Below are 20913 nucleotides of genomic sequence, written 5' to 3' on the forward strand. Positions count from 1 at the left end.
ATTGAGTGAGTGAGTGAGGGAGTGTGTGTGTGTGTGGCCGAGTGAGTGAGTGTGTGTGTGTGAGTGTGTGTGTGTGTGTGCGCGCGAGTGAGTGAGTGAGTGTGTGTGTGTGTGCGCACGAGTGAGTGTGTGTGTGTGTGTGTGCTGAGTGAGTGAGTGTGTGTGTGTGTGTGTGCTGAGTGAGTGAGTGTGTGTGTGTGTGTGTGTGTGTGTGTGTGCTGAGTGAGTGTGTGTGTGTGTGTGTGTGTGTGTGCTGAGTGAGTGAGTGTGTGTGTGTGTGTGTGTGTGTGTGTGCACGAGTGAGTGTGTGTGTGTGTGTGTGTGCGCGAGTGAGTGTGTGTGTGTGTGCGTGCGCGCGAGTGAGTTTGTGTGTGTGTGTGTGCGCGAGTGAGTGAGTGTGTGTGTGTGTGTGCACGCGAGTGAGTGTGTGTGTGTGTGTGTGTGTGTGCGCGCGAGTGAGTGTGTGTGATTGAGTGAGTGAGTGAGTGAGTGAGGGAGTGTGTGTGTGCGTGCGCGAGTGTGTGTGTGTGTGCACGCGAGTGAGTGTGTGTGTGCACGCGAGTGAGTGCGTGCGTGCGCGAGTGAGTGAGTGAGTGTGTGTGTGTGCGCGAGTGAGTGAGTGAGTGAGTGAGTGTGTGTGTGTGTGTGTGTGTACGCGCGAGCGAGTGAGTGTGTGTGCGCGCGAGTGAGTGAGTGTGCGCGCGAGTGAGTGAGTGTGTGTGTGCGCGAGTGTGTGTGTGCGCGCGCGAGTGAGTGTGTGTGTGTGTGTGTGCGCGCGAGTGAGTGTGTGTGTGTGGGTGTGCGCAAGTGAGTGAGTGTGTGTGTGCGCGAGTGAGTGTGTGTGTGTGTGTGTGCGCGAGTGAGTGTGTGTGTGTGTGTGTGCGCGCGAGTGAGTGTGTGTGTGTGTGTGCGCGCGCGAGTGAGTGAGTGTGTGTGTGTGTTTTCATGCACATTAAGTGATTTCATGATGTGACGCAGATATTAAAGTCTGAAAGCCGAGTTGGAATCCATCCAATAGTTGAAATAAACCCACTTAAAGTAATTGATTCTTTTCATTAAACTGCAGTCTGTCAACAGCATCCCTCTGCAGTCTGCACGTGATACACCTTTATATTCATGACAGCGCATACTGTGGAACGGCAGAACCAAGATTTTGCTAAACCATTCAAATGGCAACAGAAATAACTGCACGGGTTTAGAATATACACTTTTATAACTGTGGACTTCTAGAAAGTTAAGACTCATTAAAACATTTGTTCACACTAACTAGATTGTTTAATTTGTCTTCTAATAATGTCCAACAGTGTGTGCACGTGCAGTCATGAAACTTCCCACCACAGTGTCATTTCCAGCACAAATTCGGTTTTGTGTTTCGAAAATAGCATTTAACTCCTTTGTCTTCTAATTACTAATGTCTAGGCTAATTTCGTAGCTAACATTTTATGTCCATTTTATGTGTCCTAAATATACACAATTAAATAATTCATATTTTCCCACTTTTTGCATAATTTGGCAAAATTACAGCTTGATTGAAAATAATGGCCAATAAAAAGTGATATTTCCCTTATATTGTCTTTGTTTTGTCTCATATTTCATCTCAAGCGTGCTCTTCACTCACACTTTTGTCCTCTTGATTAACAAGCACACTAATATTTGACAAAACATTATCAGGGGAAGAAATTGTTTGGTGTGGAGGAAATGACGTCACAACTGTGGGACAGTCTTATTAAAATAAATAAAATAATAATACAAATAATTTACTAAATAAATGTTGTTCTGTTTATTTCACTGTTTGTTCAGATGATCAGAGATTTAAATATGTCATTATTTGTATTTTCATAGTTTGATATTGAAAGTCTGGCTCTGAAGGAACAGACCAAAGAGATGAAGAAAGTTTCTTTGTGGCTGAAAAATTCATGCCTCACCTTAAATCTAGATAAGACTGTTTCAATGTTTTTACAAATTGTTATAAAATACAAAATTGCCCTAAGATTTTAATTGATGGACAAATCATTTCAAATCCAGATCAGGTAAAATATTTAGGTGTCATATTGGAACCGAACTTAGGTTTTAAAAAGCACATAAAAAAGTTATCAAATACAATCAAATTTAATATGGTACAATTCAGACATGTTCGAAATTCCCTTACAATTGAGGCGTCAGGAGCCTATTTAAATGCAATGATTGTTCCACACATTCTTTATTGTATGACAAGTTGGTCACAGGCTTGTAAATCTGCCCTCAGGCCACTCGAAACATTATATAAAAGTTCTCTAAAAATTCATGATAAGAAAGCCAGACGATTCCATCACTGTCATATCCTCGTAAAATAAAATTTCTCAGTTTTGAAAACCTGATAATCCACACAAACCTGTGTTTGATGTATAAGATCCTCCATGACAACGCTGCTCCTCCACTAAAAGAGTTTATAACTTTGGGCTCTGAAACAACAGCTCGAGCCACTAGATCTACGGTGCGAGAAGAATGCAGGATCCCTAAACGCAGGACAGCATTTGGAAACTATGCTTTTTCTTGTGTGGTTTCTCGTCAGTGGAATATGTTGCCTACAGAGTTGATAAGAAGTACAAACTTTTACACATTCTCACGTCTGGCAAAGAAATGGCTTTTGTCAAATCAAATTTGCACCCATATGTGACCGATGTTGTGCATGTAATGACTTGAATTTTTTATTATTATTTATTTGGTCAATGTAAATGTAATTATTCATGTATGTATGATGTATTATGTATTTTATTATAACATCAGCCTGCCCAGGGACTACGGGTGGAAATTAGCTCTTGAGCTAAAACCTGGTACTATGCATCTTTCCCCTTGAGGTTAATGTTTATTGTACGCTGCCCGTTTCTCTAAATAAAAAAATAAAAAAGAAAAAGGTAAAACGTCTCGGGTTACACGTGTAACCCTTGTTCCCTGAAAAAGGCGGAACGAGATGTTGCGCTGCTAAGCGCTACGGGGAACAATCTTGCATTGTGAGCAGCTGTGAATTTGTGTGAAACACGTATATGAACATTGACCTGAATTTATAGCCTCAGCTGGTGAATATCATTAGATGCACCTGTGGCCAGGCTATAAAATAGAGGCGTCACCAGAGTGTCGACAGATACCTTTTTCTGAAGAGCAGTCCTGGGACGTCCCAGTGCGGCAAAGCAGCGCAACATCTCGTTCCGCCTTTTTCAGGGAACAAGGGTTACACATGTAACCCGCCGCATCACAAGCTTGTTCAGGCATGAGCCTGTCATAAAACTGAAGAATGTGCGCGGAGAGGACCAGCCTGCAGTGTCACAAACTTGTTCAGGCATGAGTTTGGGATGTCGACTCAAGGACGTAAGAATCCGGAGTAGCAGAAACATCTAACCCATGAAGATTGATGAACGTGTGCGGAAAGGACCAGCCTGCCGCATCACAAATGTGTTCAGGCACAAGCCTGCCATAAAAAACTGAAGAATGTGCGTGGAGAGGACCAGCCTGCAGCGTCACAAACCCGTTCAGGCATGAGCTTGGGATGTCGACTCAAGGACATAAGAGCCCGGAGTAGCATGAACATCCAAACTATAAAATCTGATGAATGTGTGTGGAGAGAACCAGCCTGCCGCATCACAAACCTGCTGCAGAGGGACCCCTCTAGCCAAGGCTTTAGAGGCGGCGACCCCTCTGGTGGAGTGAGCCCTGACACCTACTGGCGAAGCTTGACCGCGGGCCTCATAGGCCAGGGCAATAGCATCCCTCACCCAATGTGACATAGTCTGCTTGGTAGCGGCTGCCCCCTATTGCGGCCCCCAAAGCAGACAAAAAATTGCCCAGACTTACGCCACTGGCTAGTGCGGTGGACATAAGTTTGAAGGGCACGGACTGGGCAGAGTCTTAAACGGAGTTTAAACGGCGTTAAAAACGGAGGGGAGCAGAAGGCTTCCAGAGTGACAGGGTGTAGTGTCGAAAAAGGCACCTTAGGAAGGTAGTCAGGATGAGGATGCAGGATAGCTTTGGCCATACCTGGGGCAAACTCTAAACAGGCCGGCAAAACAGACAGAGCCTGTAGATCCCCGATTCTCTTAAGAGAGGTAATCGCCACAAGAAAAACCAGCTTGAGAGTCAGAAGTCTATCAGACGCTGACTCTAGAGGTTCAAAGGGGGTTTCGGCCAGACCCTCCAGGACTATTGCTAAGTCCCACGAGGGAGTTCTGGTCCTAACAGGAGGCCTCAGTCGCCTGGCTCCACCTAATGAAGCGAGCGAGTAGAGGTTGCCTCCCAAAGGCTCCGCCCATCAAGGCGTGGCAAGCCAAAATGGCGGCCACATAAACCCTGAGAGTAGCGGGCATATGCCTGCTGACAGTTTTTCCTGCAGAAAGTCCAGAACTGAAACAATTTGGCAGTTAACTGGATCTGCACCATGTAAACTGCACCACCTTTCAAGACACCCCATTTATTGGTGTAGATTCTTCTGGTGGAGGGAGCCCTAGCACTAAGAATGGTCTCGATAACTTCAGGCTGACAGCCCTGTGTTCCTCAGTTGGTACCCTTCAGGGGCCAAACATGAAGTTTCCACAACTCGGGCCGGGATGAAATATCGCCCCTGTGCCTGAGACAGAAGGTCCCTCCTGTCTGGAATCGCCTAAGGCGAGCCGTCGAGGAGAGATATAAGTTCTGAGAACCAAATCCTGTTCGGCCAGTGAGGCGCTATCAGTAAGAGGCAAGACCCTTGCTGGCTAACTCTGGCTAAGACTCCCGGAGCAGAGAAACCGGGGAAAAGCATACAGACACATTCTGGGCCATGTATGCGCTAATGCTGGCCCAGACCCAGGGGGCTGGGTGACTCAGAGAGAAGTAGAGGGACATTACGCAGTCTCTTGAGAGGCTAAGAGGTCCACTTCTGCTCTGTAAAATCTCTCCCAAATTTGTTGTACTACCTCGGGTGGAGTTTCCACTCGCCCTCTGTATGTTTTGTCTGGACAGCAAATCTGCTCCCACATTTAGGCGCCCAGGGATGTAAATTGCCCTGAGTGACAGGAGCTTGCCCTGGGCCCAAAGGAGAATCCGACGTGCCAGCAAATTCAGGTGGCGAGAGCGTAGACCTCCTTGACGGTTTGTGTAGGAGACTGCTGCTGTGTTGTCCACCACGACAAGGACATGGCAGCCTCTCAGATGTCGGAGGAAGTATTTCAGGGCCAGAAATACCGCCATCAGCTCGAGGCAGTTGATGTGCCAATCGAGCTGATGACCCTCCCATTCCCCTTGGGCTGGACGACCACTTAAGATCGCACCCCAACCCGTCAGGGAGGCATCTGTCGTTAGCATCCTGTGACGACATGACGCACCAAGAGTGGGACCCAAGGTAAGGAACCGGGGTCTGAGCCACATAGAAAGGGAACGAAGTGCTCGGCGCGTAACCCTTATTTGCCTTAGGGGACTGGCCCTTGGATGAAATCCCCTGGCTTTTAGCCACAGCTGAAACGGTCTCATATGGAGAAGGCCCAAAGGAATCACCGTGGACGCAGACGCCATGAGACCTAGTATTCGTTGATACTGATGAACAGTGCAACTTTGACCTAGCCTGAGATTGCTCAGGGAGTTCTGGATGGAGCTGACACGAGCGGAGACAACTGTGCCCGCGATCGTGAACGCAGTTCCATATAATCCCTAGATAGGTAATTTCCTGGGTTGGAGCACGCCTTCTGGACGCTGAGTCTCAGACCCAGAGAACCTAGATGAGCCAAGACGATATCCCTGTGCTGAACTGCCAGTTCTTGAGATTGTGCTAGTATCAGCCAGTCGCCTAAATAATTCAGAATGCGGATGCCCTGGAGTCGCAAAGGAGCCAGTGCTGCATCCATGCATTTCGTGAATGTGCGGGGTGATAGGGCTAGGCCGAATGGAAGAACCCGATACTGGAAGGCTTCGTCCCCAAAGCTGAACCTCAGGAACTTCCTGTGCTGTGGCAGAATTCCAATATGGAAATATGCGTCCATGAGATCGATCGTGACCAGCCAATCGTGATGTTGGATCTGAGACACGCACCGACTTGACAGTTAGCATCTTGAACTTGAACACCCTGACCAAGCGGTTCAAGCCTCGAAGATCTAGAATCGGACGCAACCCCCACCCTTCTTGGGAACCAGGAAGTATCTGCTGTAATAGCCTGACTCTTTCTCTGGAAGGGGAACATGTTCTATGGCCCCTTTGCCAAGAGATTTTGCAGTTCTTTCCACAGTAGACATGCCTGCTCGGTCTTACGGTAGTGGGAACCACGCCGTTGAAACGCCGGAGGGCGGCGAGCCAACTGAATTCTGTAGCCTCTTTCTACTGTCTTTAGAACCCACATAGAAATACCTGGCAGAAGTTTCCACGCTGCCAGGTTCTCTGAGATGGGTACTAATTTCAACACTTCCTGTTGAGGGGGTGTTGAGTGTTCCGTGTCCTGGACTAAGGCAGGAAGCAACGGTACACCCAACTCTTTGTTGGAAGCCTCTATCACCCGAAACACCAAAGACGGCGGGAGTGAAGAGGTTTCGTGAGGGTATCGGGAGGGCCGAGTGGATGATACACGCCCCGTCCCGAGGGAACTACCCTCACAAAGTTGGGTACAAGAACGCCAGGGCTTCTTTCTTTTAGAGATCACAGCCCTGAGGTCCTTCTTGGGCGGCTGCTGAGGGCTGACTGAGCCTGTCCCCAGTCCCTACGAGGGGAGCACGACTCGCCACGCCCGCTTTTGAGCATCTCTCCTAGCAGAGGCGGGAGAGACTGGGTGGCCGACGGCCCCGCCCCTGAGTGCGGCGAGGAAGAAACTGCCCAAAGGCTTCCTCATGGCTTTTCGCCTCCTGGAATCTGGAGATAACCGTATTCATGGCGTCTCCGAAGAGACCAGAAGGCGAAACCGGGGCATCGATTAAGAAAACTCTGTCCCTATCTCGGATGCCTGACAGGTTAAGCCATAAATGCCTCTCCGTACTGACTAAAGCGGACATAGACCAGCCAATGGCACGGGCTGACTGCTTGGTCGCGCAGAGAGACAAATCCGTAGCTCGACGAAGCTCTGAAAAGGCCTCTTCGTCGAGAGTTTTACCCGCACTCAGATCTTTTAGCAGGTCAGCCTGGTACGCCTGTAACACAGCCATGGTGTGCAGCGCAGCACCAGCCTGACCTGCCGCTTGATAAGCCCTCCCCACTAGCATGGAGGTAGTCCTGCATGGCTTAGAGGGGAGAGCAGGTTTTTTCAAGGATGATGCAGAACCCGGTGAGAGATAACCCGCAAGTGTCTCTTCGACCGGCGGCATCCTCGAATACCCTCGCACCTCAGCACCCACGATAGTCGAATATAATGACGTCGAGGGCACGTGAACGCGCGAGGTATAAGGGTTCCTCCACGAACGAGCAAGCTCATCGTGGAGGTCATCAAAGAAGGGAAGGGACTGATGAGGTGTTCCCTTCCCTTGGCCATCAGACAGAAATCTAGCCTCTAATTTGGAGCGTTTGGGGGTTTCTTGGTCACGTGGCCAGTCTCATTGAAGTCTGGCCACAGCACGAGTCACCACATCGAGTAACTCCTCAGAGGATTTTGCATCATGTTTTGAGTGCTCTGATGTGGGTAAATCGAAATCTATAGACCCAAGGAAATCGAGGTCCCCCTCCTGAACTGAAGAGGCGCCGGAGCGTGCTTGAAGAACACGAGAAAGACCAGCCGGATCTGGGGCGAGAGCGAGCGAAAGGGACGCACCCGTCTCTCGCTCCTCAGCCAGATCCATACGAGAGCCCCACGAATGAAGTGCGGGTGCTGGCTCTCGGAAGTAAGCGAGGCGAGCGCGAAGCATCCCGCAAGAAGGTCACAATGCGCACCGGCCCCGCCCCAACGCGAGAGCCGCGTGCTCTTCCCCCAAACAAACAAAGCAAAACTCATGCGTGTCCTTGTCCGTCATGAGACGTTGACAAGGAAACACGCATCCTTTGCTCTGTTTCTCCGTCATTCTCTCTTTTTTCTTTTTTTTTATATATAAATATATATATACTCTTTCCGAGCAGAGAGAGAAAGTAAGAAAGTTCTGCACACTGCCTAACAATTTCTAACTCCTAACAAAGAGGGAAGAAAGTTTTCTAGCAGGTTGTGAGACACACAGCATAGTATGCTCTGAATGAAAAATATCTGTCGACACGCTGGTGACGCCTCTATTTTATAGCCTGGCCACAGGTGCAGCTAATGATCTTCACCAGCCAAGTCTATAAATTCAGGTCAATGTTCATTGACGTGTTTCACACAAATTCACAGCTGCTCACAATGCAAGATTGTTCCCCGTAGCGCTTAGCAGCGCAACATCGTAGTGAAGCCTTTTGTAAAGGGAACAGTCAAATCTGCCGTATACATGAAAGACATTTTAAAGTACCGAAAATAAATTATGAAGGTCGGATGAAAAGTTTCCATGTCTGTTTTAATGAGACTTTCATATAACAAATGAAAACATATATTCAAAAAGAATGTATCAGTGAGTTTTAATAAAAATCAACCTCTGGGACATGAAAGTGCCTGAAGTTGAAGAAACCACCGATGTTTAGTCTTGATACATACGCGCACGCACACACACACTGTTCACTCACCCCAGTGTGATACAGGCCTCTCGCACCACCTGCGAGCGCAGATCTTTGGCGGACTGCTTGAACGCCCCCTCGAGTTGCCGCAAATGCTGTGAGAAGCCGTCGTAATCAGCCGCGCCCGCCAACAGCAGAGAGCGCACCTTCTTCAACTGTAAACAAACAGATCAATGAACTACTGCACAGGGGTCAGAGGTTATCTCACAGCTACTTACCAAATAAATAAATCAATGGACATAAAATATTGATTTGAGCTGAAATTATTGTATTACATGAGAAGAGATTACAAAGAGATCCGAGAGACACGAGCGGTGTAGAAATCACTTGATTGAGACAACATTTAATAATGCAGTTTAAAAACATCTGACCTCAGGATGCCATGATTGACCAATCAAAATCAAGTATTCCAGAGGCCCATGTAATAAGCAGTTTTATTCCATATGTGATGTTACTCACTGCTGCCACTCTCTGCTCCCAGTCGTGTTTCTCATCGGAGAGAATCTTTTCGATTTTATTCAAGGACTCCTCGAGCTCCCGACTGGAGTAGATCTGTGAGGGGGGAGACAACAGTGCCATCAAAATGCATTGTGGGTTCTAGGGAAACCTGAACACATGAGAAACTGCCAGCTCGCCACAGATCGAATGAAACACATCGAATTTGAAATCTTTTCTGACCGGTACAGAACATCCAGACTGACTTTCCAAATAACACATAGATGATGATGGTGATAGTGATGAAAACATTGGTGTTGGTTAAAAAGACATTACATTAAGGCTATGTTCACACAGTCAGTGTTTGGGATTGACAATACTTTATTTACTTCCAGGTGTGAGTCTTGAAATGTCCCAATCATACAACAGCTTACAGTAGCAGTTTGAAAACTGTCTGTCTGAAAGAACAACCGAAGTCACAACCGTATTCTAACAGCTGTAACCATAGTGACAGTGAGTAAAAGATGGCGACGTCCATAACACTGGCATGTCTAATCCCAACTGCCAGCGCGTTATTAAATAAACGAGTGCAATCAAGGCGCAATACAGGCAACCGTATTCCTCTGCTGTGTGAACGTAGCCTAAGACAAGCAGACAGCAACATTTGTAGCCTCGTGGTGGATTGTTTGCATTTGAATTTTTTAATTAGTTGGAGTTTGACTAGTCTAGGCCTGATTAACGTCAGTGCAAATCTATGGTAATTTTGTTTTTAAGTTTTGATTGTCCGCTCTGCGGAAACCATTATAGAGTGCAACAGTCTGTTCCGGAAGTAAAGATCCCATAAATATTTTCCCTACGATTTTCAACGATAACTTTTAAAGTTAGACCTAGCGTGAGGCTGTTCATTGAGGGTGCTTCTGTTCAATCCATCAGCCCGTGTTATTTGAACTACATTGTTTAATAATCGTATTTGATAGCGGAATAGACCTTATTCACGCTAGCGCAATCTTTGATTTGTAATGGGAATGACAACAAGGCTGTGAGGGATAGACTGACAGACAATGTGCTGTACTGCAGTTTAAAGTGTTTTTGGATCGTTCCGCGGACAAAACATTGATAAAATATCTCTCCAAGAACATTCAGTATACAGTGTATATATATATATATACACACATTAAATATATTTAATAAATTGATTGTAATATATTGAAATAATTTTTATTTGGTGGCCTTTCTCTGCAAATATTGATGCGATTAATTGTGATTAATTGCGATTAATAAGATTAACAAATTGCCATATTATGTAACTCGTTTGATTATAATTTGATGTGATTGACAGCTCTAGTTAACATGTATAAGTTAACTTCTTGTGGCTAAACATTTGTAACAGTGTGCATTGAAAAAAATTTGACTGGCCCCATTTACTTTGTACGATTGTTACGATTGTAAGTGCCCTCTCGCTTTGTTCCAGTTTAAAAGGTACTGCTGTAACATAAATGACCCGTGTGTGACATTTAACGATTGTATAAAACAAGGAAGTTTGTTGTAATCCCAGGTAAAGTGTGACTTACCTGTATGGCGGGCACATCTTCAAAGGCACGAATGAAGTCTTCTTCATCAAGGGCACCGGCACTTGCACTTTCTTTACCTGCCGAGAGAAGAATCAACAAGAAACTCACGCAGGTTTCCCAACATCTCGTACACACATTCATACATCACTGATGCGGTCTTCACCTGAGCTCTTCGTGCTGGAGGCAGAGCTCGGCTGCCGCATGGATCCGGTCCGCCGCACCGACGACGCTCCTTTAGAAGACGACGAGGAACGGCCTCCATCCACGGAATCATCATCGTCAATGTTCTTATCTGAGGAAGAAGAGGGAGATTCTTCGTCTTCTCTGTTTGCATAACAGCTAAAGTAACAGGTGGTTAGATTAGAGTTGTAGAGTTAGAGTTTTCTTCAGATTTTAAAAACTTCCAAGACTTTTACAGGCCTGGAAATCACAATTTTCTGAACAAGTGATGTGTGACTAACTTCAGAGTACAGGTGCTAGTTTTAATAAATTAAACACAGAAAACGAGAAAACTGACAGTCTGTTATTGATGATACTAGACTACATGTACATACGGCCGTAATAAACCCAGAATTTCTTGAAGATGTGCTTTGAAGGACACAGTCTTCTCTTCTGTGTGACATTGCTCAGGCGCTGACAAAGCCTCATAGAGATGAGAGATGAGCACCCCCCGAGAGAGAACCACCACCAAAATCTGCCAGACCAGCGATCAATCGCCATGAATTATTAATACACACACACACTCAATAATACTACAGAAACCACCAGGAAATTAAAAAAACATAATTCCTAGCTATTTAGATTATAGGGACATGCTGTGAACGTCTTTTTCAAATAAACCAAATTATATTATAATTATTATAATGACTACAGACTAACTCAAACACAGGAAAATTACTGATAGAGTGAAGCTATTAAAATATGAGCCACATTTGTTTAATTAAAATCTGAATAATATAAATGTTTTATTCATATTTAATTAAGTTTATTGGTCCCAGGTTTATATCCTGGACGAGCCCCCAATTTGTTATGTTCCAAGACATGATAAATCTTGTATATTTAAAAGGATTATAATCAATGCATGTGAAAATGTTTATTAATAATTATGCACTTTATTTGCGATAGATTTAAAAAAGAAATCAGAAAAATGAAGTAATACAAATATATTTATGAACCATTCCCCAAATTACTACACTGTCAGATGTCCCCAAAGAAACTGCACTTTTACATTTTCATCAAGACATCATTTTGTATGCTTATTGAGCTACTTTTCAGGTATTCAAGTTTGTGTCAAATATGTGCTTTATTTCATTTTAAATTGTGCTCATTTTATTAGCCACCATTAAATTGTATGATTTCAGCATTATATCAGCCACCCTGCTCTTTAGATATTGGTGTGCTGACCTACCCCTAAAACAGATTAGACACAATTAGAATGAATCATCTAAGTTCATAAATGATTCAACTGGAACAAATGCATCATCATATTAATCATTTGTCTAACGTGTCCACCCCAAATGTCCTCAAAGGAAGGTTTTGTCAGATGTAGCTCACTTCTGCGGGATCATTTTGTCCTCAAACTATAGCCGAGTAAACATTCAAACACACACACACACACACACACACACACACACACACACACACACACACACACACACACACACACACACACACACACACACACACACACACACACACACACACACACACACACTTCACTGCATGCAGCACTTAATTAAAGTGATCAGATTTCGCACACAGCACAGAAAGACTGAGAGAGAAAGACAGATGAGAGCGACCCGCTATCGTTCCTGCAACTCCAGCATCTCACTCACGTGAACACAAAAAGCAAATCCGTTAGAGAAATAAAATCACACTGATATTCGTCTGCAACCACAGTCCACTTTTGACCCCTAGTGACCTACAGAAGATGCTGCTATTAGCTCCTCTCCCGTCTGACTCTGAATCGCTCTGTTAATGCAGTGTAAAGTGAGTCTCTTACAGGAGCAGATTCTCCGGCACACCAGCCTTCTCAACATGTCATCACGGTTTCCCACGCTGCCTCATTCTGATGCGGCCTCCAGCAGCGCCGCAACCCCTCCCTGCCTCCGTATGTGCGTGTGCGTGTGCGTGTGCGTGTGCGTGTGCGTGTGCGTGCGTGCGTGTGTGTGTGTGTTATAAACTAGAGCATGTTATAGGTCTATTGCTGACTAAACCCCGCCCTTCTCACTTCAGAGGGAGGGGGAGAGCAGGTGGGAGGAGCCAAACACAGGCTGTGTTCAGAATGGAATCTGTTTACATACATACTGCATACTGTTTTATACAAACAGTGAGTGAAAAAGTATGCCGTGTGCAACAATAAACATTGCAAGCAAGAGTATGCTACATTTCTACATTCCAAATTCGATTTGATTTTATTCTGATTAACTGGAGTATAATTCAGTTATACTGTTCATTTTTAAGTTTCATGACACATATCGGCGGTCAAACACATATTGAGCTACACATAACACATATTATGAACATAAGCTAGTATTTTCTCAGGCACTTATTGAGTATAAATAGACGCACAACTCACATAATGTCAGCAGTGGACCCACATGTCAATAGCCAAATCATACTGTTAGTGTGTTAAACTTGCTATAGTTTGCTTCCACACCGCTTCTTCACCGAATAATGATGTCAAATGTAAATCAAGTCAATCACTGAAACATCAGAGCCACTTTGAGTAAGAAATATCATGTATAATATGTACGCGTACACGCATACGAGATACTGATAATTCACCACTGTCACAGGAAATCAACATGATTTAGTATTCATTTAAATGAATATAGTGTTAATTTGTCTTGTAATAAACAACAAAATATATTTCCTGTTAGAGTAAACTTATATTGATATATATAAAAAAATCTCTGGTCTTTAATGACCCTGTACACTTTTTGGTAACAAAGAAATGTATTTATTTATTTTCAAAAACAATTTTACACTATGCATTTTCAAAAAACCAGAGGTATGCATTAAAGGGTTAATGGTATTATAGACAATGGTCTATTAGTCTATTAGGCTGCTGTAGAGCGGAGGAGGGCAGGGCCGGGCTGGAACCCAATCAGCCTGATGGGGGCACGCTAGGCATAAAGGTGGCCGGAGACAATAGTTAGAGAGAGAGAGAATTACAGGCAGCTGTGTGTGTTTATGTTTGTGTGTTTTGGTTCAGTTTTTCATTAAACTATATTGCCAAGCCGGTTCTCGCCTCCTCCTTACCCTGATTTACAGCTGCATTTTCATTTCAATTTCAATATTTTGATACAAATTCGAGTGTATCAAACACACACACTCACACACACACACACTCACACACACAAACTCACACACACACAACCCCCCCACTCACACACATACAGCCACACACACATCTTGCTGACTGTCGCTGAAATCACACACATGATGACATCATCACTTCCCAAACTATAGTCACATACAGGTCACTTTTGACCATAATCATTTTTAAATACCACATAGATTTAAGTATGACAATCAAACTTCAATATCCTATAAAAACTACAAAAATATACATAATACCTTTTTTCAGATTTATTTGATATACTTGTTTAAAATATATAACCATTTAAATAAAATTATTACATCTTTTACGTTTGTGGTCAGTTTTGACCTGTGCATCAACTGTGGCTTTACACAGTATTATGCAGATTTTTGGTACATCTATGAATCATATTTTTTCTAATAAACACTTTTCATTTAGTCTCTTTCTAAACACTCACACACACTTTTTTGTCTCTCACTGGGACTGTATCAAAAACAGACATGACAGATGTAACAAGCACAACACATAAACTAAAGGTACTACTGTGTAAAGGGGGTGTGGACGAACAAAGTGTGTCCACACATTAGTCTAAAAGGGGCTTGGAAGAGGAAATTGTCCACATTTTACTCTGATGATGGACCAGCTTAATAACATGCGGCGGTTCATGACAGTAAATAGAATATATTTAGCTTAAAAAATAAAGAGTAATGAGTATTAATTTTTTATTCTCGAGTTTTACAGTTGTTTTGATTTATGAGTAACAGGAAATTCATTCAGATTACAAGTAATTCTCATTTTCGATGTTAATATAAATTTTATATTATGTTATTTTTAAATACAGTTTCACAAACATGTTGACAAAAAAGCTGTCTTCACATGTATCACTGGTTTTGATGTAGTTAATGTATATTTTGAAATGTCAAAGAATTTCTACATTTTATTATAAAAAAAAAGGCATATTAATTAGTAACTTTTATTTTTGCCAGTTAAAAATGAATATTTTTACAGGTATGAACAGCTAAGAAGTTACAAATGACTTACAATATAGTTTTAGATCAAAAGCATCGGATTAAGAATGATTTATAAGCTTAAATTCCACCAGGCCAAAATTGACCCGCAAATGCAAAAGGTGTCTGCAGATCCTGAACGCAATATGAGGGTTAAAACAGGTCAAAATATCATACGCTTCAGATACAGCATCACATCGCACAAATTAATCGCATGTCAAACATTTACATTTTTTATAAATGTATATATTAATTTAGTCTATATTCACTTTAAGATGCGTGAGATCCCGGGTTTATATCCCGGACAAGTCCCCAAAGTATTATGTTCTGAGACGTGAAAATTATAAATCTTATATATTTAAAACATTTATTTTCAAATGCACTTTTAACAAATAATCAATGCACGTGAAAATGTTTATTAATAACAAATCACTCATCATTTGATTGTAATAAATTATATAAATCAGGTAACATGTAAGTATGAAGTACTGTGTTGATGATTAGAAATGAGCTATACACAGCTTCAATTCAATCAGAAATAAGCAGATATGATGAATAATTTCATCACTAGGTGGCAGAAAACACAATGTGTTATGAAGCACTTTTGAAGAGTTCTTTGAAATATTTAATTTAAGGAAGTATCATAATAAATGGTCAAATAAAAAGTATAAATGTGTGACAGAGTAACATAATCAAACTCCTTTACAAGGATCTTAAAATAACGATGGTACATACAGCCTGAACCTCTATAATAAACATTATATTATAGATACATCAACAAAACCCTTTGAAGAAAATGTCAAATCATCAATGCAGGAAGAGCAGTGATTTAAAGGAACGGCACAGGCCCGCTCTGATTACCCCTGACAATCGAAACGGTTAAACACAAACGTTTAACACTGATCTGAGGATGTAAGATGTTTTCTACCTGCCGAGAGTGTTTAACGGCACATGCTTAAAACCACGTCATCTAAATCCCGTCATAAACTCAGTTCGACTGTAGCCACAACACGTCATTGGGCTTTTAAATATAACAGGGTAAACGTTGTGACTGCTGACAAAAACACGGACTGTTGCCTAAACGTTTTCTTTATTTAAAGTCAATGTAAAATCTCCCCAACATCTTTCAATAAAAACCTGGACTGTGTCGTTGTGGGAAATTCAATAATCCTCATTAAGAAAGAATGAATGGATGCAAATTAGCAGAAACACGAACAAAAGACATGAGAACGTTCACTCATTCATCCAGTGTTATTCATGGGATGATTGGACCACGTAAACAAACGCAAGTTTATACTTTGTTCTTCATGTTCTTCAAGTAGCTGGACCAATCAGAAGTGCAAAACATTGCCCAATTTGAGCCATGTCCAATCAAAAGCTGCTTGTTTTTGAAACTGCGCTGCTGTGTGTGTGAGTGTTTGTGTGTGAGTTGATCTCAAAAAGGCATGCTCGTAAAACACACACACACAAGCACCAAGACGCTGGATACACTCCAAAATCCCTTCTGTGTTTCTCTGTCAAGTGCCCACTCTCCCTAAACCAGCACAGGAAGTCGAGTCAAGACTGTATAACAGCAGCCAACGAGGTTAAACGAAACTTCTTTAGATTTCATCTCAAAGGCGTGTTGGACTTCTAATGGTGAAAGTTGATGCCAGTTTTGGTGGAGTGCCTGTCTCTCTTTGTGCCCCTGATGGTCGTGATTCAGGGTTGTATTCACAGCAGGCATGTTAATTGGCAGCTGAGAAACTCAGAACAAAAGCAGCTCATCTGATTATACAAACCACGGCCATCTGAGACGCAACTGGTGCTTATATTTTATTTTATTTTTCCTTTTTGCTGTTATGAAACAAAACAAATTGTAAATGACTCACATTTTATTATTACAACTGTAACAACAAACAAAACAACACTAAATAGCATTAATGCTAAAACCCGCAGGAACTCAAAATGAGGGTTGTCACTTTTAGTTCATGTCGGTTGAGATCATCTACATGCTAGTGTACAACTTAAAATAGAGTAAAATATGTTTTAGCACATATGCACATTTAAAACGCACAGCCTCTTTCTTCCAGGAAAACAGACCATATATATGGATGACATCATCTTGCACTCGGGAGCATAAACAGTTTTGTCCAATCAAATGCTCTCTTGAATGAGAAAGCAAGTGTCCCTCGTCCGAAAGGCTCGGGTATACTTCTTCATTTCTGCTACATCACGTGCACGGTAAAACACTAACATTTCAAAGTACACTTGTAAGACCACGAGCCCATAGGATGCATGCACACGCTCCCTACACGCATAGGGCACCAACTCCATAGGAGGTCACCAGAAAGTCCACCGGCTGCCCTTACTAGCATGTTATACTTTATTCAAGGACCCAAAAGCAGATGCAGAACACAGATGATCGCGTCACGCGATTAGTGATTTTAAGGCATTATAATGCGGTTCATTTTGCTGGTGTTCAGTGCGTTTAACTCACGCAGCTCAAGAGCGGAAATCTCCACCATATTGGATTATTGGATTAGATGAATGTAATCTAATATCTTCTTCTATAAACAGATGTTTCTCTAAATGTTTCTTCTTCTGTTGATATCTGGCACTGTTTATTATATTTTACTCATCATATTTGTGTCAACAGTATACTTTAATATAACCGAAGTACTCTATTGGCCCTAATACCACCTGCCTATGATTAGCAATAGCAAGTAGCTAAATATAATAACGAAAATTGAGTTTGCCAAACAATTTCCTGGGGATTTTAAGCTTAATGATCCAACTGCCAACTACAAGGTCTTTTCTAATGTCTCGTCCATCCCAAATTTCCAAATTCAGTCCATCAACTATCAACTTTTTAATATTGACTTAACCCGTTGTGTTCTGGTTATTTTGAGCCAGACTCCATTCTTTTACTTAATCCAATTGGAATAAACTTCCTGGACTTTGTTCACATATGGTATCTGAAAACACACCATAAAAACGGGACCATTTTCTTTACGTTTTATTGGTTTTATTTCACTTTGTTACTCTTGTTGTGTTCCTGGTCAAAAATGATCGGCCAGTGGAAATGAACGGATTAGACTGAAACATACAGAAATATTAAGTGTTCAGGAGCATCACAATCCTTTAGATGAGCACATGTGTGGATGTGTGGGCTTGTTTGAATCGGGATAATCTGCTGTAAGTTACGAGATGTCATTGTCTATGTTATATGTTATATGTGTGTTTCAGGAAGTAATAAGGAAATACGTGACAAAAAGACACTTCTGTTTATTATATTTATGTGTCAATGGGAATTTCCCACATTAATACTCACTGCAGTTTGATCTCTGACTGAAACACATTTGCTCATTGTATTCTACTAATCGAGACTTTTTTATAGTTTTACCAAATCTGAATATAATTCTTGTGATAAAAAATTTGCAAATGATGAAAGCAAATCCGTTGTAAATTGGCAGTAAATTATAAATCATTATTTAAGAATGGGTTGGATCAGCTAATTGCATTGTAAAGTCCAGATTCTGTTCAGATCAAGCAAGTGAATATTAATTTATCATGTAATAATTATATATTTATTGATTCTGCAGGTCCAGTCTAAGCTCAGTTCAATGAATCCTTCTATCAGTAAATAAATATATAATGCATTACACAAGATATTGCATTAGATCTTTTTAGCAACTTCTTCTTGTTAGTTATTATGAGTTAATAAATAATTAGTAATTTTTTTATATATAAAATATGTTCAAAAATCTTCATTAATAACAAGAAGTTGCTAAAAGTTACAATCTTGTGATAATAAATGCCATATGAGAGGTGTATAAACAATCATATGTAAGTGTTAGCACAACACAAGGATTAATATTACAAAAAGTGAAAGTGAAACACGCGGTTGAGTGTCAAATGATTTAACAGGAACATTTTGCTCCTAAAGAACAAAAAAACATCAGGATAAATTTGAGAGTTTAGTTTAAAATATCTCTATATTTATACTTGAAACAGAAGCAGAGGAGCAAATATTTTAATCAACATAAATACTTCAGAGCTCTTACAATCACAGCAACTAAAACATAACCATTAAACAACATAAAAAAACACTTTATAAAAAAGCAATTAAAGAACATTAATAAGCTAATGACATTGCTGGAGTAACCTTCGGCTGATCGATTGAAGAAATATTCAGATCCAACATACAGAAAATGTAGAAGACAGTAAAACTCACACCTTAAAAGCATCAGATTGTTCAAAAGAGAAACGAGGCAACAATCAGATGAAATCCTGAAATGCACATCACATCAATGCACAGAAACAACCCCAGAAAACAGCAGATTTAAAGCACCTGCAACAGTGCAGTACAACACCTGTAGAGCCCGTGAACTAAAGGCAGAATATGTACCGTGTTTTGCAGTGCTGTTCATCTGCTCTTACCGTCGGCTGCTGTCATGATGAGAGTGTTGTTTGTATTAATGACTCTCTCTCTCTCTCTCTCTCTCGTCTTGTGACTGAACACACACAAGTGTCGCTGCTTTCGTCTGCAGTACCTCCCTCACTACCGGCCTCTAAACCTTGACCAACAATATTGCTGGAATGATTCAAAAACTCCCGAAAACAATCCATATGAGCAATATGAAGAAAACACATGAGGGCTGTCCACATCCCACCTTCCCAAACGAAACTGTCGCAAACACACACACACAAACTGGGGCATTGAGGAAACAATGGTTTAACAATGAGAACAATCTCACTAGCGAGATATACACACACAAACATACATATGCAGAAACTTTATCTCATCTCACAGAGAAACCTTTATTTATGACCCAGGAACTTCATACAGCACATAGAGGTGTGATTTAGATCCCTCACCTGCAGACAGGATCATATTCCCAGACCTCTGGACTTCATCAAACCTGCTGAAAATCACATTCAACCTAAACAAAACACAAAAATAGAATATTTACTGGGACATTATTACCGTATGCCGGGGCCGTTTCAGACCATTCTGGCGCCCTAGGCAAGATCCCTATTGGCGACCCCATGGGAGGGCTGGGGGGGCAGAGGCCTCCTCTTTGGTGCCCTCCCAGCATCTAGTTCGCCTATGCCGTATGCCGTCTCTCACATTGCAAGAAAGCGGAATGGGTCAAAGTTTTATTGGTCAGTTCAAATGTTTTATTTGTGCTGATAGTAAAATAAGTTGTTTTGCAAACTCAACATTTAAATGAAACACGTTCAGATAAAACATAAATCAAAGAAGGAATTGTGATTTTATCACACACATGAAAGTGATAAAATCTAAAACTATGACCTGGTAAGTGCTCTGTATATGAAAGAAATATAAGACATTAGGTCACTGCAATACAAATCAATTAAATAAAAATATATATATAAATTAATTAGTAAATAAAATGATACATATATACATACATTACAAATAATGTATATATATTATTAACAATAATATTTTTTCTGTTGCTCAATTTGTTTAATTTATTAAGTAAAATATAAATTGCTCAAAATAAATATACAGGTTTATTTTTCATAAATGTTTATATATATTATGGTTAATAAAAGTACATTAACAATATAATTTGCTAAACCTATGATGTGGTAAGTGCTCTTTATATTAGACAAATACAATAAAGTAGGTCAACAAAACCAACAAATTAAATAAAGAATAATACTTTTTTTATTAAATAAAAAATATAAAATTACATTTTTAATTATTTATAAATTATTAAAAATAATGTTTTTTCGTTGATTATTTTTTAATTAAATAGAATATAAATTGCTAAAAATAAACATAAGTTTTTATATTTTACAATTTTATATATATATATATATATATATATATATATATATATATATATATATATATATATATATATATATACAGTACATAAATATTAATATAACAATATACTTTTATATTATATTTCATAAAAATAAATCAAATATAAACAGCTAAAACTATGAAGTAGTATGAGCTCTG

General features: G+C 41.1%; 1 protein-coding gene across 1 annotated transcript in view; it reads right to left on the reverse strand.

Annotated features, from left to right (window-relative positions):
- The window catches only part of LOC127632515 (CLIP-associating protein 1-B-like), an 85499-nt gene that overhangs the window by 49652 nt on the left and 14934 nt on the right, over window positions 1–20913 (reverse strand). The window contains exons 8-12 of the mRNA XM_052111131.1: window positions 19791–19855; window positions 10762–10890; window positions 10599–10675; window positions 9052–9144; window positions 8602–8747 (exon numbers count right to left, since the gene is read on the reverse strand). Of these exons, the coding sequence (XP_051967091.1) occupies window positions 8602–8747; window positions 9052–9144; window positions 10599–10675; window positions 10762–10890; window positions 19791–19855 (510 nt within the window). The remainder of the gene's footprint in view (window positions 1–8601; window positions 8748–9051; window positions 9145–10598; window positions 10676–10761; window positions 10891–19790; window positions 19856–20913) is intronic.

This window comes from Xyrauchen texanus, chromosome 39, assembly GCF_025860055.1.
Source record: "Xyrauchen texanus isolate HMW12.3.18 chromosome 39, RBS_HiC_50CHRs, whole genome shotgun sequence".
Classification (NCBI taxonomy): domain Eukaryota; kingdom Metazoa; phylum Chordata; class Actinopteri; order Cypriniformes; family Catostomidae; genus Xyrauchen; species Xyrauchen texanus.